This window comes from Neofelis nebulosa, chromosome 3 (assembly GCF_028018385.1).
Source record: "Neofelis nebulosa isolate mNeoNeb1 chromosome 3, mNeoNeb1.pri, whole genome shotgun sequence".
NCBI lineage: Eukaryota > Metazoa > Chordata > Mammalia > Carnivora > Felidae > Neofelis > Neofelis nebulosa.
The window spans coordinates 89195655-89210133 of NC_080784.1; the positions used below are offsets into that span (position 1 = coordinate 89195655).

At 38.7% G+C, this 14479-nt stretch overlaps 1 protein-coding gene across 3 annotated transcripts in view; it reads left to right on the forward strand.

The window, feature by feature from the left end:
* Positions 1-14479, forward strand: part of SLC7A11 (solute carrier family 7 member 11) — a 167722-nt gene that overhangs the window by 44919 nt on the left and 108324 nt on the right. For 2 of the 3 annotated variants that reach the window (XR_009259303.1, XM_058721367.1), the window contains exons 7-9: positions 11157-11280; positions 13187-13290; positions 14188-14284. Coding sequence is in view for 2 of the 3 variants with exons in the window: in XM_058721367.1 (XP_058577350.1) it covers positions 11157-11280; positions 13187-13290; positions 14188-14284 (325 nt within the window). In the remaining variant the exon portion in view is untranslated. The remainder of the gene's footprint in view (positions 1-11156; positions 11281-13186; positions 13291-14187; positions 14285-14479) is intronic. The other variant, XM_058721369.1, reaches the window with a different exon arrangement.

Consider the following 14479-nt stretch of genomic DNA (forward strand, 5'->3'; position numbering starts at 1 on the left):
ATTAAATCTGAGATGAACTTCAGGAGGTTTCCTGCTTTTTATTAAAAATGATTTTGGCTAGGGGCTGTGTTATCCTGTTCATAAATCAGGTGAACTCAGAGATTTAATAATTTAGAATTCTCATGAGGGTTTGGTAGAATAAATATTTCTTTTCTGTGTTAAAGCTGCCTCTTAACATTTTTTCCCCCTTTTTTCTCTTCATGGCTTGATTTATTAATTTTCTTCAAGTCTTCTTTTGGGAGGATTGTGCAGTTTTGGTCTCATGGCTGTGAAAACAAGGTAAAAGAAAGAGTCAAGATGATAACATAGTTTGGTTGAAGTAATTTAAATTTATAAGTTTTATGAGTCCTCCCATCACTATTGTAAACAAACTTCTATTCAAAAAATTTCTTAAATCCCAAGTTGTATCTTCCGAAATACTTATCTTCTCTCACTGTTTTAATGAACCACATGTCTTAGAAATAAAAGATTGATAAAAAGCAAAAAGAAATAAAAACAAAAAACAAAACAAAACAAAACAACAACAACAACAACAAAACCCAGAAACCAAGGAGGCCAGGAACTCTCTCCCTATGTGGTTACAAGCTACACAAAAAGCAGAGGTATCTTTGAGGATGATGAACAGTCCTGGCAACAGCTCTAAAAAATGTTTGCACTAGAGATTTAGAGGCAATACTTTGAGGACACTTCGTAATGCTCAGTGAATGGCCTCCATTTCTTTGTAGGATTTGGTGTATTATGAATGCATAAAGATATTGAAAAAACTATTAGGAGTTAGAAGACGTTTTGTTTTGTTTTTCTTCATATTGAAAATGATAGGGAATGGGTAGTTCTGGCATTGGGGGAGGCATACTTAGAAAAAGGAGGGAAGATTTCTCTGAGGGGAGACTTGATATGAGCCTAACTGACAGGAAGGAGGCAACCATGTTAAGAATGGGGGATGGGGAGTCCTCTGTGTCTTCTTGTTTGAATTTTAGATTCCATCCATGAGAGAATAAACTTTTTGTTGTGGTTGATGTCGTTATCCCTGTACTTACAATGTCTGGCATAAAGAAGATATTTGATAAACATTGATGAAATGAATGAAGTCTTTATAAAGAGCTTGATGGATGCAAATGACAATATTGCTACAAACGTCCTCCTAAAATTCAGATGGTTTTTAAAACTATGTTCGCAATGAAGTTTGGATAAAAGCTGAGGCATAAAATATAGTGATTTGCAAAGACATTCCATGAGTGTCTAGGATAATATGACCTTGTAATGTGGCCTTCCAGAGGTCTGACCTGATCCACAGATACCATTTTAGGATCTGGAAGAATGGACGGACCACTTTTCCTTTAAATGATCTTTTGTAATGATCAATTTTTTCAGCCAGGCTGACACTTTGAAGTTTTAATGATGGAAGGTGCTTTGATGGGCTGGTATTCCTGGTTGAGAATAGAATCATAATCTTCAGTGTTCAGGAGAAGAGATTGTATAGTCAGCATCCTATTTCTTCCTCTGAATGACAGAACAAGGCAAAGGCAGGCATTTCCTTAGAATGCTCTGGTACATGAGTTCCACTGAGTTTTTAAAGTGTTCTGTTAAACAATCTCTATGGATTAGCTTTATTTGCCAAAGTGGTTGAATAATGAACTTTCAAGTAAAATGGACTTTAGACTCTATTAACTCAATACCCTCTTTAACTGTTAAGGAAGTGTAAACCTTGAGAGATCCAGTGATCTCTTGAGTCCCTTGCTATAGTGACTGGAATGTGACTAGACTCCACCTTAGGATTGGAGTCCAGAAACATTTTCAAAATTCTATGAAGTTAAAACAAAATCAAAGGTAAAACTCCAGAGAAAAGATGTTGCTAAAAGAAAATTTACACCTGGGATGGTATGTATAGGTATAATTTTTTTCTTGGTTGTAGGTATTTGGGGAATAGGGCCGAGAGAGAAATTATGAAGGAGAGGGTGGGTAAATGTCAGGATGACTTTAATTTTCCTAGTCCCTCAGTCACTGCCCAGTGTATCTGACTTGAAAAAATTATCCCTAGTGAGAGGTTTGCCTATGAATGCTTGAAAAAGGCGCTAGTAAATATAAACTAAAGCACAAAAGCTTGTTGTTGGAGGGGATTAACTTTTGAGCAGAAAGATAAAAGATCATGAAATTTCCATTTCTGCTGAGCGTATGAATCTTTGTGAATAGACAGCCTGCGGAGAGGAGAGGGAGGGCTTGCGGGCGATTCTGCCGTTCTGTGGACCTCTGTGACCTCTTCAGGGAGCTATGAACAGTTCCAATCTGGCGTCTTCATCACCACTTTCTTGACGGTGGCATATTCTCTCTCTCAGCGGGCGAGCCGCTTAGCCCCTCAACCCTACTTCTTCTCATCCTTGCCTCTCCCTACTGCTCCATCAGGTTGTTGTGTCATGTTCTCTGTGGCCCTACCATGTGGATTTGCCGCTTACTAAAGCCAGGCCATAGCTATTGGCTCCTCTAAGAATTTTTCCTTCGGGACACTGGGGTGGCTCAGTCGGTTAAACGTCTGACTCTTGATTTTGGCTCAGGTCATGATCTCATGGTTCGTGGGATCGAGCCCCGTGTGGGGCTCTGTGCTGATAGTGTGGAGCCTGCTTGGGATTTTTTCTCTCTCTCCTCTCTCTCTCTCTCTCTCAAAATAAATAAATAAACTTAATTTTTTAAAAAAGGATTTTTCCCTCAATCACCCTAAGAGTATAAATAGGGACTTGTTGCAGTAAAAAAAAATATTTTCAACTTTATAGGGTCGAATATATATATACACATACCTATATAATCAGTCACATATGGCTCCTTTATGAAACCAATTCATATATTTTCAAAACTGTACTTTAAGAAGCCAGTATTGGATCCAAAATATTGATCCAAAGACACAATTTGACTTGTAGAGTGTAGAGCAGTGATGTTAAAACTATTTGAAAGCCTCTGTTGTGTGGCAGAATATCAGTGCATAAAGTAAGTAAAAGAGGACTGATCTGGTTGAAGCGAGTGAGACTAGGGGGGGTCTGTAATGTTACCAGTTGTCCAGTATCTGTTCTGACTCCCAGAACACCCAACTGGAAACTCAGTTATCTACCTGACCAGCAGATATCAAAGTGAAATTATTACTAATAATTAGATTTGTCACTGTTGGTCGGAAATGTTGCAGACAATTTTTGGTGTAGAAGCAGTAGTTTTTCGTCATGGTTGAACGTCTCCAGGTTTACCTGTTCCATTTCTTATCGTGTGACTGATCAGAAATGTGACCGGACCTGATTTATGCACAGAGTAAGAGAAATAGTATCAGTTCCTGCTAAGATATGTGCTTATGGCCTGAGTGGGTTTTGACTCTAATTCCCATTTACTGTGCCAAAGTGGGTATATTTATTTTATGTTGCCTTGTTCTTGGCATAAGATTACATTTATTTAACATTGCACTGTCTTATTATATGTCCTTGGCCAAAACAAGAGGCAATTGTACTCTGACCTTTGTGGAATTGGTGGCCACTGGCAGAAGTGTAGGGGATTTTGTATTTTAAAGTAGAGAGCGGTGGGGTCTATCTTCGCTCTGTTGAATAATGATGAATTTTCCCTATCCTACTGTTCTCAGATATGACTGTTTTTAGTTGATTTTTATAATTTGGGACCTTATTTTAAGGATTTTATATCTTAATTTTATATATTATACAACAATATAATGTAGGATACAATTTGGTGACGACCAATTTTAAGTCTTATATGAACTAATTAACTGAGATCTTGATATAATGAGCAGCCTTTCATTCCTTTATTAGGGCAATGCCAGCTGCTACAGCAAACAAATGACAAATTTTCAAGGACTTTAAAAAATCAAAAATTTCATTTTTGATTTCCAGTTGGTGTCCCTCGCTAACCGGTGGGCTTTCCTACGCATGTTGATTCTGTGACCTCGCTTCCTTCCTTAGTGTGGCTTTGCCACTGTATGGATTCTCTGCAAATGGCTGTCCATTAGGGAGGGGGGTGTCAGGTCAAGTCACTTATCACCACCTTGGCCTTTACTTGCCACATCAATCGACACCAAGAATGAGTCCCATTCCCACCTAGATACAGGAGAGTCTGGCAAATGTAGCCTATCCGGGTAGCTGCTTCTTGGGAATAACTTCTGTTCTGGAAAGAGGGACACAAAATTGTGGTAGGGAGTTAAATGTTTCAGCCATACATCTGAATCTTGGGAACTCCGTTATGATAGAACGGTTCACTGAGATGTTGTATTCTTCTAGTGTATGTCAGGCCAAATCCTGAGGGAAATAATGAAATTTTAAAAGGCGGGTTGTAAAAACAGTGTAACAGAAATAAGAATTGAACATCAGTGTGAAATTCATTGTTATTTAAATAATGTATCTTTTTGGTAGTTTAATTGCTAACATCTTATTGGAAACCAATTTTGTTTTTGTACGTTCAAACGTGCCTACTAATATTGTTATGCTTACTCACGATAAGTACTAATAACTGTAATGTATCTAGAAGACATACCATAAACCTCTAGAAAATGAGAAAAAAATGAGATGTAGACAATGTTAATTTTTTTTGTATGAAACTCAGGCGAACGAAAATTTACTCTCAAGCTACATTTTGCTGAATAATTTTATTTAGTGATGAATTTATTCTAATAGGATAAAAAAGTGAAGGGTTCTTTTAGGGATTAAATGCTTATACCAATTCTTCTGATTGCTTATCACCCTATGTTTCTGAATTGTAAGTTTCCATGTTCTTTTTTCTGTTTGGTTTCGCTGTACCTTTCTCCTTACATTTTCCCATGAGCCTTCTTCAGCCCTGCAGCCTTTTAATCTGTGTCTGTTCATTTCTTACGTCTCTCTACGGGTCTCTCTGTCTTCTCTTTCTGTTTATGGAGTTCTTTATCTGTGGACAATGGAGAATGGTGAGATTTAGATTAGACCTCAGCGGTATTGAAATTTAAAGTGTCTCAGTGAAAACATCCATAGCCTTGCTGTGATACTTACTGTAAGGAGCAGAAGGCAGGTGTTTAATGCCTGAAGTCAGTGGGATCGCCGTGTACCTTTATATGACAATCTGCTTGTCACATCTCTGTGTTCATCCTTGGCCCAGAAATTGTCATTAAGTTAGAACATGAACATGGTTCTTCCTCTTGCTACATTTTTTTTCAGTGACAACCCACACCTTTCCCCCCACTGCTTACTATGTTTCCTCAAGTGCATTTCTTTCATGTTATTAACAGCCCGATTCCCACTCACAGTGGATAAGTAGAGATACCGCGATAGCACTAAATGACAATGAGGCAAAATCGTTGAAAACACACAAAGGAATTTGTGATTCTAGCCATCTGTAATCTAATTGTTTCAAGTCCTGGAAAATTATCAAATACACTTATTTGTAATTCAATCCCTGCTAGAAATGTCAGAAATCACATAGCCAGCTAGTACAATTATGTGTCCAGGGCTCTTTGGAGAGTTCGGTATGAGCAGGAATCAGGGAGAGTGTATAAAAATGTATACAAGAAAAACCATGTGAATGAAAAATATGGATTGATTTTCTTTAAGGTGTACTTTTTACTTATCTTTTTGTCCATAACGTATGACTGAAGTTTGAGGAGTGAGATGAAATTAACAGCAGTGTGTAAACGGAGTGATTCAGCCAAAAATAATTAATTAATTCACCAGTGGATACAAAAAAGGGAAATAAGAGATGGTTGAATCATTTCTGTGTCAGTTCTACAGAAAAGCTTTCAAGGTCTTCCTAGGGCAATTATAAAGAAAGTGTGAAACAAGTATGATTCTAAAATAAAAACTTGGAATCAAAAGGTACTTAATATAATTTTATTTTTTATTATTACTATTTTTTTAATGTGTATTCATTTTTGAGAGAGAGAGAAAAAGCATGAACAGGGGAGGGGCAGAGACAGAGGGAGACACAGAATCTGAAGCTGGTTCCAGGCTCTGAGCTGTTGGCGCAGAACCTGATGTGAAGCTCGAACTCGCACACTGTGAGATCATGACCTGAGCCAAAGTTGACACTTGACCGACTGAGCCACCCAGGCGCCCCTGGTACTTAATATAATTTTGAATACTTGGTATTGAGATGAATCACAGTTATGTTTCAATTATATATAAATAAATAGTGCCTAGTTTATTAATAGAATTAAAATATTCTGAAAATTAATGTTTTAGTTTTTTTTTTCTATCTCACATATTGAGAAGTTTACCATTTTCTTGTTCTTCTTAATCCTTCCTTTTCTCCCTCCCTCCCTCCTTTCTCCTGCATGTCACAAGTGCATGTTAAAATATTAATGATTTTTAAATAGAAAGTGTGAAGCATCAATCACTTCTCGTAGAAGATTCTTGAACACAAAAGAGTAGGCTTTAACAGAACTGACTGTCATCATGCCCAGTTCCACGGCTCAAAGACAATTTTAGATGCCCTAGGATCAGTGAGTTCTGTGGTCCCCACTGTATGTATCCAACACAGGGAATTGTGTGAAACTTATTTTGGTTCACACAAATCTCAGAAGATTTTGGTCAAGTTATAAAACAATTTTAGGACTATCCCAAATTCAAGGGATTACCGAATTACTCATATGGTTTGAAAATCAGAAATCCCTGTAACCTTCAGGTATCCTCAGGTATCTGGAGAATCAAGCTAGATTTACTCATTCTGTGTTTGTAGCAAGAGTTTTTGTTTTTAGCCAATGCAAAGCACTGGAAACAATGGTCATTTCTGACGTTCTGTCATACAGTTGCAAAGCATATTAAAACATGCGTTCTATGCTGCATTATTTGCACGTTTATTTGTGATCACTGTTTGGTGCATGAAGAAATACACTTGGCTTAAAATGTGTCGCATTGTTACATTCAGCCTCTGATATTTGTGCTACTTATATAAAATATATCTTTGTCCGCATGTAAGAATCCTAGGGATCTTGTACAGGGAGGTAAAGTAGGGACAAAGCAGCCATGATATCATGGCAGGATATACCGTGAATGTGAAACTTGGAGCTGGAAGGTTCAAGTAGCAGCCCTCCCACTTAGGATTTTTGTGGCCTTGGCCACAGCACTTAACCTTTCTGAGCCTTGGTTTCCTCATTTGGAAATGGTGGGAATCATTTCAGGAACCTATTTCATTCGGTTGTTGTGAATTTTGTTTGTTATTTGTTTATACTCTCTCTCATTCCACAAAGGATTTGAAATGGCATGTGTATATTTGAAGATAAAACGTATTTGTCAGTGCTTTGTAGATTACACAAATGTAAGCTACCAGCCATTACTTTGGGGACCTTTTGGGTTCCTGGGGAAGTCTATTCCTTAGAATGAAGCATTTTAAGCAGATGTTCCAGACAGTTCTATTTAACAATTTCAAATAAAACAAATATTTATCCGTGTGTGACATAGACTGGTTATAGGTGCCAATTTAAAATAAACCCACGGGAAAAGAAGACTCTCCAAGGCCTTTTGGCTGAAAACTAAGTGCAGCTAATAAAATTATTGGATTCTCACATACTTAATGGCCCTTAATTGAGAAGGTTATGTACAATGACTAGAGGTCTTAAGGAGTAACGCTTCAAAATACATTTGTGTTTTGTTAATCATCACAAACATGCATAAACATTTGAAAAAGAGCAGTGCTCACAGGTGCGAGTCCTTTTTCTTCAGCTTAAAGACAATGCTTTTGTTGCACTTAGAGTTGAAGGATACCTCACAAGAACACAGAGGCTTTGAAATACCAGTGGTCTGCTAGTTCCTTTAATTCGTTTTATTATCATGTGCCATTTGCCTTAATCTGGAGTTGCTAACCGTGCTTATCTGCCCTCTGCATCTAAAGCCTCCAGAAAGATTGCTCTGGCATGGCCTAATAGCTTTTATCAGCTCACCCAGTGGCTCTTAAGCTTTGATGCTTGAAACTCAGGAGTTAACCACATGGTGCCAAGCCCTTCTGAATACGTCAACTGCTTTCCTCCGTAATTGATTGCTGTTTATGCCAAGGCAGCCACAAACCCTTCTCCTCCTTCCCTTTGTCAAAGTGAAATGGAACCTAAGGACAGAAGATAGTGGCTCTTTTGCCACACCCCCTCCGATTCTCATGGCCTAATTTGCTCAGAGAGGAATTACTTCTGGACATATGCATTGCCACAAGGTTGGACCCTCTCTCACTTTTGTCTTCTGCTGTAAGCGCCTTTGATTTTTCGGTCTAGTCTCTATATAGTATATCTGAGCTGATAGTAAAATTGTTAATCATCTATACATTTTGGCTTCTCTGGCAGACATGCTTGCTTTTCCTCCTTTTCTGTAAAAATGGTCTAGGGAAATTTACTTATTTAATTTTTTAGAGAGAGAGAGAGAGAGAGAGCATGAGTGGGGGAAGGGAGGAGGGGCAGAGAGAGAGAGAGAGAGGGAGGCACAGCATCTGAAGCAGGCTCTAGGCTCTGAGCTGTCAGCACAGAGCCCAATGTAGGTCTTGAACCCACAAACCGTGAGATCGTGACGTAAGCCAAAGTCGGATGCTTAACTGACTGAGCTACCCAGATGCCCCTGTCTAGGGAAATGTATTAAGTGAGCCTCTATTGTCTTTTAAATCTAAAAAATACCCCATTTCTAAACATCGAAACTTCTGAAAACATTCACTTGACATTCCAGTTCATGTTGCATAGAAAAATTATAAAAATCATGGAATAAGTTTTTTTTCCCACCCTTATAGTAAATAAAGCTGCATTTTCAATGACTACATGAGAAATACAGGCTTGAGAAGAGTTTTGCAATAAATGTTATATTCAGCAATTATGATTTCTCTGAAAATGAATAGTTAAGAGGCCGAGGGTCCACATGCATGAGAGAGAGAACGCTTTAGTGGTTAAAATGCTCTGACTTTAGCTAGGATGGATCAGCTGAATTCTGGGTTCCCATTTACCAGTTGTCTATCCTCAAACAGTTATTTAAACTCTCCAAGACTTCATTTCCTCACATATGAAATGGTGATGATGTTCCTAACTCACAGGATATTCGGGAGATAAAATGAGGCGAATATGTAAAGCACCTAATAAAATACTGGGCACATAATACCCACCAAGTTAATGGCAGCAGCTATTGCTGTGATTTTTGTTGTTGACAAGCTGAGAAAAAAAGTTGCATTTTTTTTTAGTGTTCCTTCTGCTAAAGTCAATTTAGAAAACTTCCCTCAGACATACCATAATCTCTAAGCAGGAAACAGGCAGCCTTGGAAGAGCAGAGTTTGGAGACTGGATTCTGTGTGGGGAGGGCCACAGCCCAAATCTCAGACTGCCTTCTCCCTGCTAATTTGTAGCATCATATGATGTGACTGTACCGTCCTGGAGAGGTTAGTTACTCCTCTGCACTTAACAATGTCACCTCAATTTTTATTAACAGGAACTTTATACTTCTTAATCCCATTCTTGCAAGGAAAAGAGAATCTTTTTCCCCCCTTCTCCCTCCCACTTCTCTCCCCCAGAGAAAGAGCTTCACACACCATTTGGGATGTTATAAAAATGGAAAAGACTCAAGTTTAAAATAATATAGCGAGTGGTTGAAAAGCTGCTCATCTACCTTCACGTTCGCCTTCTTAGTCCTTTGCGTTTACATGTAGCCTTTCTTTCAAAGAAACAATTCATCTTTCATATGTCTTATGCCATTCACTCCTTTATATCTAATTGGCCCAGTGATTTCCTCTGCTTAAATGTAGCATTTATCGATCACAACTAGCAATGCATGTTATGGTGTTAACAGAAAATTCCACAGGACCCTCTTCACGCTGGGGAAAGGGAACATCTGCTACTTTTATATTAGGATGCCAGGATTTAGAGGTCAATGTGTTTCCCCATCAAGGCTTAAGGCTTTGGGGATCAGGGGAAGTGTCAGGCTCCAAGCAGCATAATGAATGGCAGTTGCTGACTGGCGAGGTTTGCCTGTTCTCAACGGGGGATAGTGCTGTTCAGCATAATGAGCTGGGTCTCTGTGTGCTAAACGTACCCAGCTTGGGGAGGGAGGCAGACTCTGCCTCCCCCACCCCCCACCCCCACCTCCAAGTTCCGAACTGTATTTTCATCTTGGAAGAAATTATATTGAGATCTTCATTAGTGGCACCCAGCAGGGTTAAGGCTCCATGAGGGCTGATAAGCTCTATGGCTAAAAAACCCATCAGCCTTTGTGCAGGGAGCTGAAGGTTTAAGTTGCTTGAACTGGAAAGAGTCTGAAGAGGTGATTATGTTAAGCAAGTAATGTGTATCGGTAACATGGAATCAAATTATTAGGGTCAGTAACTCCTGGCTTTCCCAGTGCATTAAATGAAGACATAACATTGCATTTGTGCCGGGTTCTTCTTGATGCCACGAGTGTCAGCACTGACCGGTCATATGTACTTCACAGCATGTCACCTCTAATTTCATGGGATTATCTGCACTGTTGCTTTAATAGATACTCATGATCTTCAGCTTCCTTTGAACTCACAGCAGGGCAGTGCAAAGTCATTATTGGGAGCACTTCTGTGCTTTTTGTGTTACATATAAAATTATTATTACTATCATTGAGAAAGGGAGATATATCTTGCTCTCATGCTTCCAAAAGCGTGCAACTTACTTGCTGATGAGGGAAGCTACCGAAGGGGAAAAACTGAATGGGAAAGACCTTTCTGAAGGTTAGTGTTAGAAAGGTATCAAGGCAGTAACTTAGTATTAGAGAGGTATAGAGGACCATGGTTCTCAAAGAATGGTCCCCTGGCCAGTCACATGGGAATTGCCCAGGAACTTGTCAGAAATGCAAATCCTACTGAATCAGAAACTCAAGGTGGGTTCAGCAAACTGTGTTTTGAGAAGCCTTCCAGGAGGTGGCTGTATGCTCAAGTGTGAGAAACACTGCTATGGCATTTACGGGGGACCAGAATGGGATAGGCCCATTTGTTCTGGGGGTAGAGAAGTAGAGAAGACAAGTGAAGTGTCTGCTCCCATGGACCTTATCAAATTACAAAGGAATATGTAGTACTTCTCCCCAGTAAAACACACATACAACAACAGATCCTGTAATTATCGTGTACACCATTTTAGTCTTTGTCTGAATCAGCCTGTTATCCTATCGTCTTTGCTTTCAGAGAATGACTAACAAAAGATGACTAATAAGCAATTCCTTTGTGCATTTCAGAACCATCCCCCTTGCAATCTGTATATCCATGGCCATCGTCACCACCGGCTACGTGCTAACAAATGTGGCCTACTTTACGACCATTAGTGCTGAGGAGCTGTTGCTTTCAAATGCAGTGGCAGTGGTAAGTCCAAGTTGGGAACATGCCAATTTGAATTTAGGTTAATGAGTTGATGCAATTTTACAGTAGTTCCCTCCAGCAGAAAGTGTTTTGAAATTCAGTAATCTTTTCTTGACCTGAATGATAATGAGTATATAAAAAATTTAGAACACACCTTAGCAATTCCATTTAACTGAGACAGCCAAAGTCCTATATGGTTTCCTGCATTGTTCGTTTCCTGTAAAACATTTCCACATATACGTGCTGGGAAACGCATTTCCACATGTGCATGTTGAATAGAAGATACTTTTGCAACGTGACTTTAAGGATAGGTGGGCAGTTACTGAACTTAAATGAATGTATTTTTTGGCATGCAAATTGTGATTTATTCTTTATTCTTTCCTGTTCATAAACTTTTCAAATGCTGAGTTCAAATCTTTTTTCCAAAGCACCACTTAAGAATTTCCAAAGGACCATACGTATTTGTTTTTTCTAGTATATCCTTTTGAATACCAGTAATGGGATATTATTAATTTTAGGAAATACTGAGTTATTCAAAGTTAAGCAGATGTCATTGCTCTAGCACTTCTCAGAATACTAAAGATGCTAATGTGCATTTTAACTCCCTAAGAAGTGGATACTTATAATTTTACAACACTTTCCAAAATTTATTTGACCTCAGGACCATCTTTGCTCTCAAAGGTCATGTTACAGGAATGTTATTCTGTGACACATACTTTTATTTTGTATCAAAATTTAGCTGGTAAAGGAGCATTTATTTGTGACCTCATAACAATGAAGGGTGAAAATATAACTTCCCATCGCTAGATGTCAGTTCCTTTTAAAATAGTCACTATTACCTCATATCGGCAACATCCACAGGGAACAAATTATCTCATTTCGTGTGAACCTCCGTGCGTGTTCACTGTATTAAAGCAAGACTTTGCCACTGCTGTAAGTCCTAACAGACAACCAAATGTACAAAGTTTGCTAATGTCGGGTCAGTCATCTCATCTTCCCAGACAAAGGGCAGCACTTACTCTTTGAGTGCAACGTGGCCCATTAATTACATAGCACCAGCTGCATCAAGGACAACTAAAGAATCCCACATAGTGGTTGTTGGGTTTTTGTTTTTTGTTTTTTGGTTTTTTTGAAAATACATCCTTCATGGAAATTTGCAGTGTTGCATATACTATGGCATGAAAGGAAATTTTGGAAGTTTTGTTTATCTTTCATATTTTCTGTGGCTTGATCTTCTCAAGCTCGTATTTGTATTCTAGCCTTTTTATGGGAAACCACAGAAGGAACTGGCAGATCCCTGAGAGGGAGGGAGTGACTCAATACAGAGAGATTCAGCTAATGTGATTATTCTAGGCACAAGATTTTTGGAACTGCTGGTATATAGGTGAGATAAGCGATTACATCATCAATTTTTCTCACTATACTTTGTGTCCTAACAGGAGGATTGGGATATGAAACAAGTTATCTGTAATACTTCTCAGTGTACATTTGTACCTCACTATAAAAATGTGGCTTTCCAGGTTGAAGAGAAGGCATTGAAGGATTTCTGTCTCCAGTGGGAGAACTTCTGAATCGAGCTTTTTTTTTTTTTTTTTTTTACTTACCAGAATCAGAGATGATAGACATCGTAGTTAATAAAGATTCAATAAATGGATCGTTGCTTTTTGAAAGTAGAGAGAAGGTGCTTATTTAGACCTTTGGCCATAGTTTTGCAAAAAGCAATGCCACGATACTGCTTTTGATTATCGTCTAAGAAGTTAGCCTGACCCTCACCACAAAAAAAGATTATAAAGCATACACGTATCACCAGACTAAAAAAGAAAGTCAGAGAGCGAGTTTGGACTAAATTGTTTCATTTTATTCCACTTTCTGGCAGAGCATTAATTTGCTCCGTTCTGTCTCTCACTAGACCTTTTCTGAGCGGCTACTGGGAAATTTCTCATTAGCAGTTCCGATCTTTGTTGCCCTCTCCTGCTTTGGCTCCATGAATGGCGGTGTGTTTGCTGTCTCCAGGTGAGCGAGTTCAAGCATTTCCAGAAATGCATTTCTGTTTTTGAGATTGGATGTGATAAGAGTAGGCTTAAAAAGAAAAGAAATAGTGCCTCCAAACCTGTTGTTTTTAAAGAGACATGTAAGATCCAAGTCCTCGTCCAAGTATCAATAGCATGTCTCATTCTGCCCAGTAGAGGGCACTGCTTGTCTACTCATAGCCTACACTGAAGCCTGGCAGGGAACTTTTTTCTTTTTCTTTTCTTTCTTTTTCTTTTTCTTCTTCTTCTTCTTCTTCTTTTTTTTTTTTTTTTTTTTTGATAGTATGTCTACAGAGTCTAACAACAGCATTTTATTTCTGGTGATAAAATCTCTGTTTCTCTAAAGGTGACAGGAGGAAAAGTAAAGCAAGAGACGCCAGAAATCACTACCCCACCACGTGCGTCCCTTTTGTTTTGTCTGATGCAAAAGTCCCCTTTATTTTAACATAAGATTAAAATCCAATCCGAAAAATACAAATATAAGGTCATACATGTGCATGTCTGTGCGCGCGTGCACGCGTATGTGTGTGTAGGTGTATGTATTGGGCTGGATCGGATTGACAGCACGCATACAATACTAAGAATCTAGAACTAGATTCACCCTCAGCTATTTACATGTAGGGAGAGCTATGCTGAGTCGAATGTTGCTATTGTCTCCCCTCAAAGAATAATGTAATGTGTTGGTAGATTTTCTGAAATTCGAAGTCAGATTTCTCTTGATTCTCTGCCTTATCTGAAAAGTGAAACCGAAGTGATCTCCTAAGAAATGACAAACCATATGGTATAAAATTAGATGCAAGTGTTCTCTTCGGTTTCTGGATTTTTCCCTTTGAAATGATCAATTATCCAGTCAACTCCATCCACATTTTTCTCCCATCAGGTTATTCTATGTTGCGTCTCGAGAGGGTCACCTTCCAGAAATCCTCTCCATGATTCATGTCCGCAAGCACACTCCTCTGCCAGCTGTTATTGTTTTGGTAATGCATATTAAAAAGTATACCTAGATAGAAGCTTGAATAATGGGTTAGCAAAGAGGAATTCAAACCAGACTGTAGCTAGTGCTTTACTTTCTATTCGTTGCTAAATCGGATCTATATATATCTTGGTGGAGAGTGAGAGGCAGGATATTTTCCATCGCTTCCCAGTATTTCTTATTCAGTATTTCTGATGTG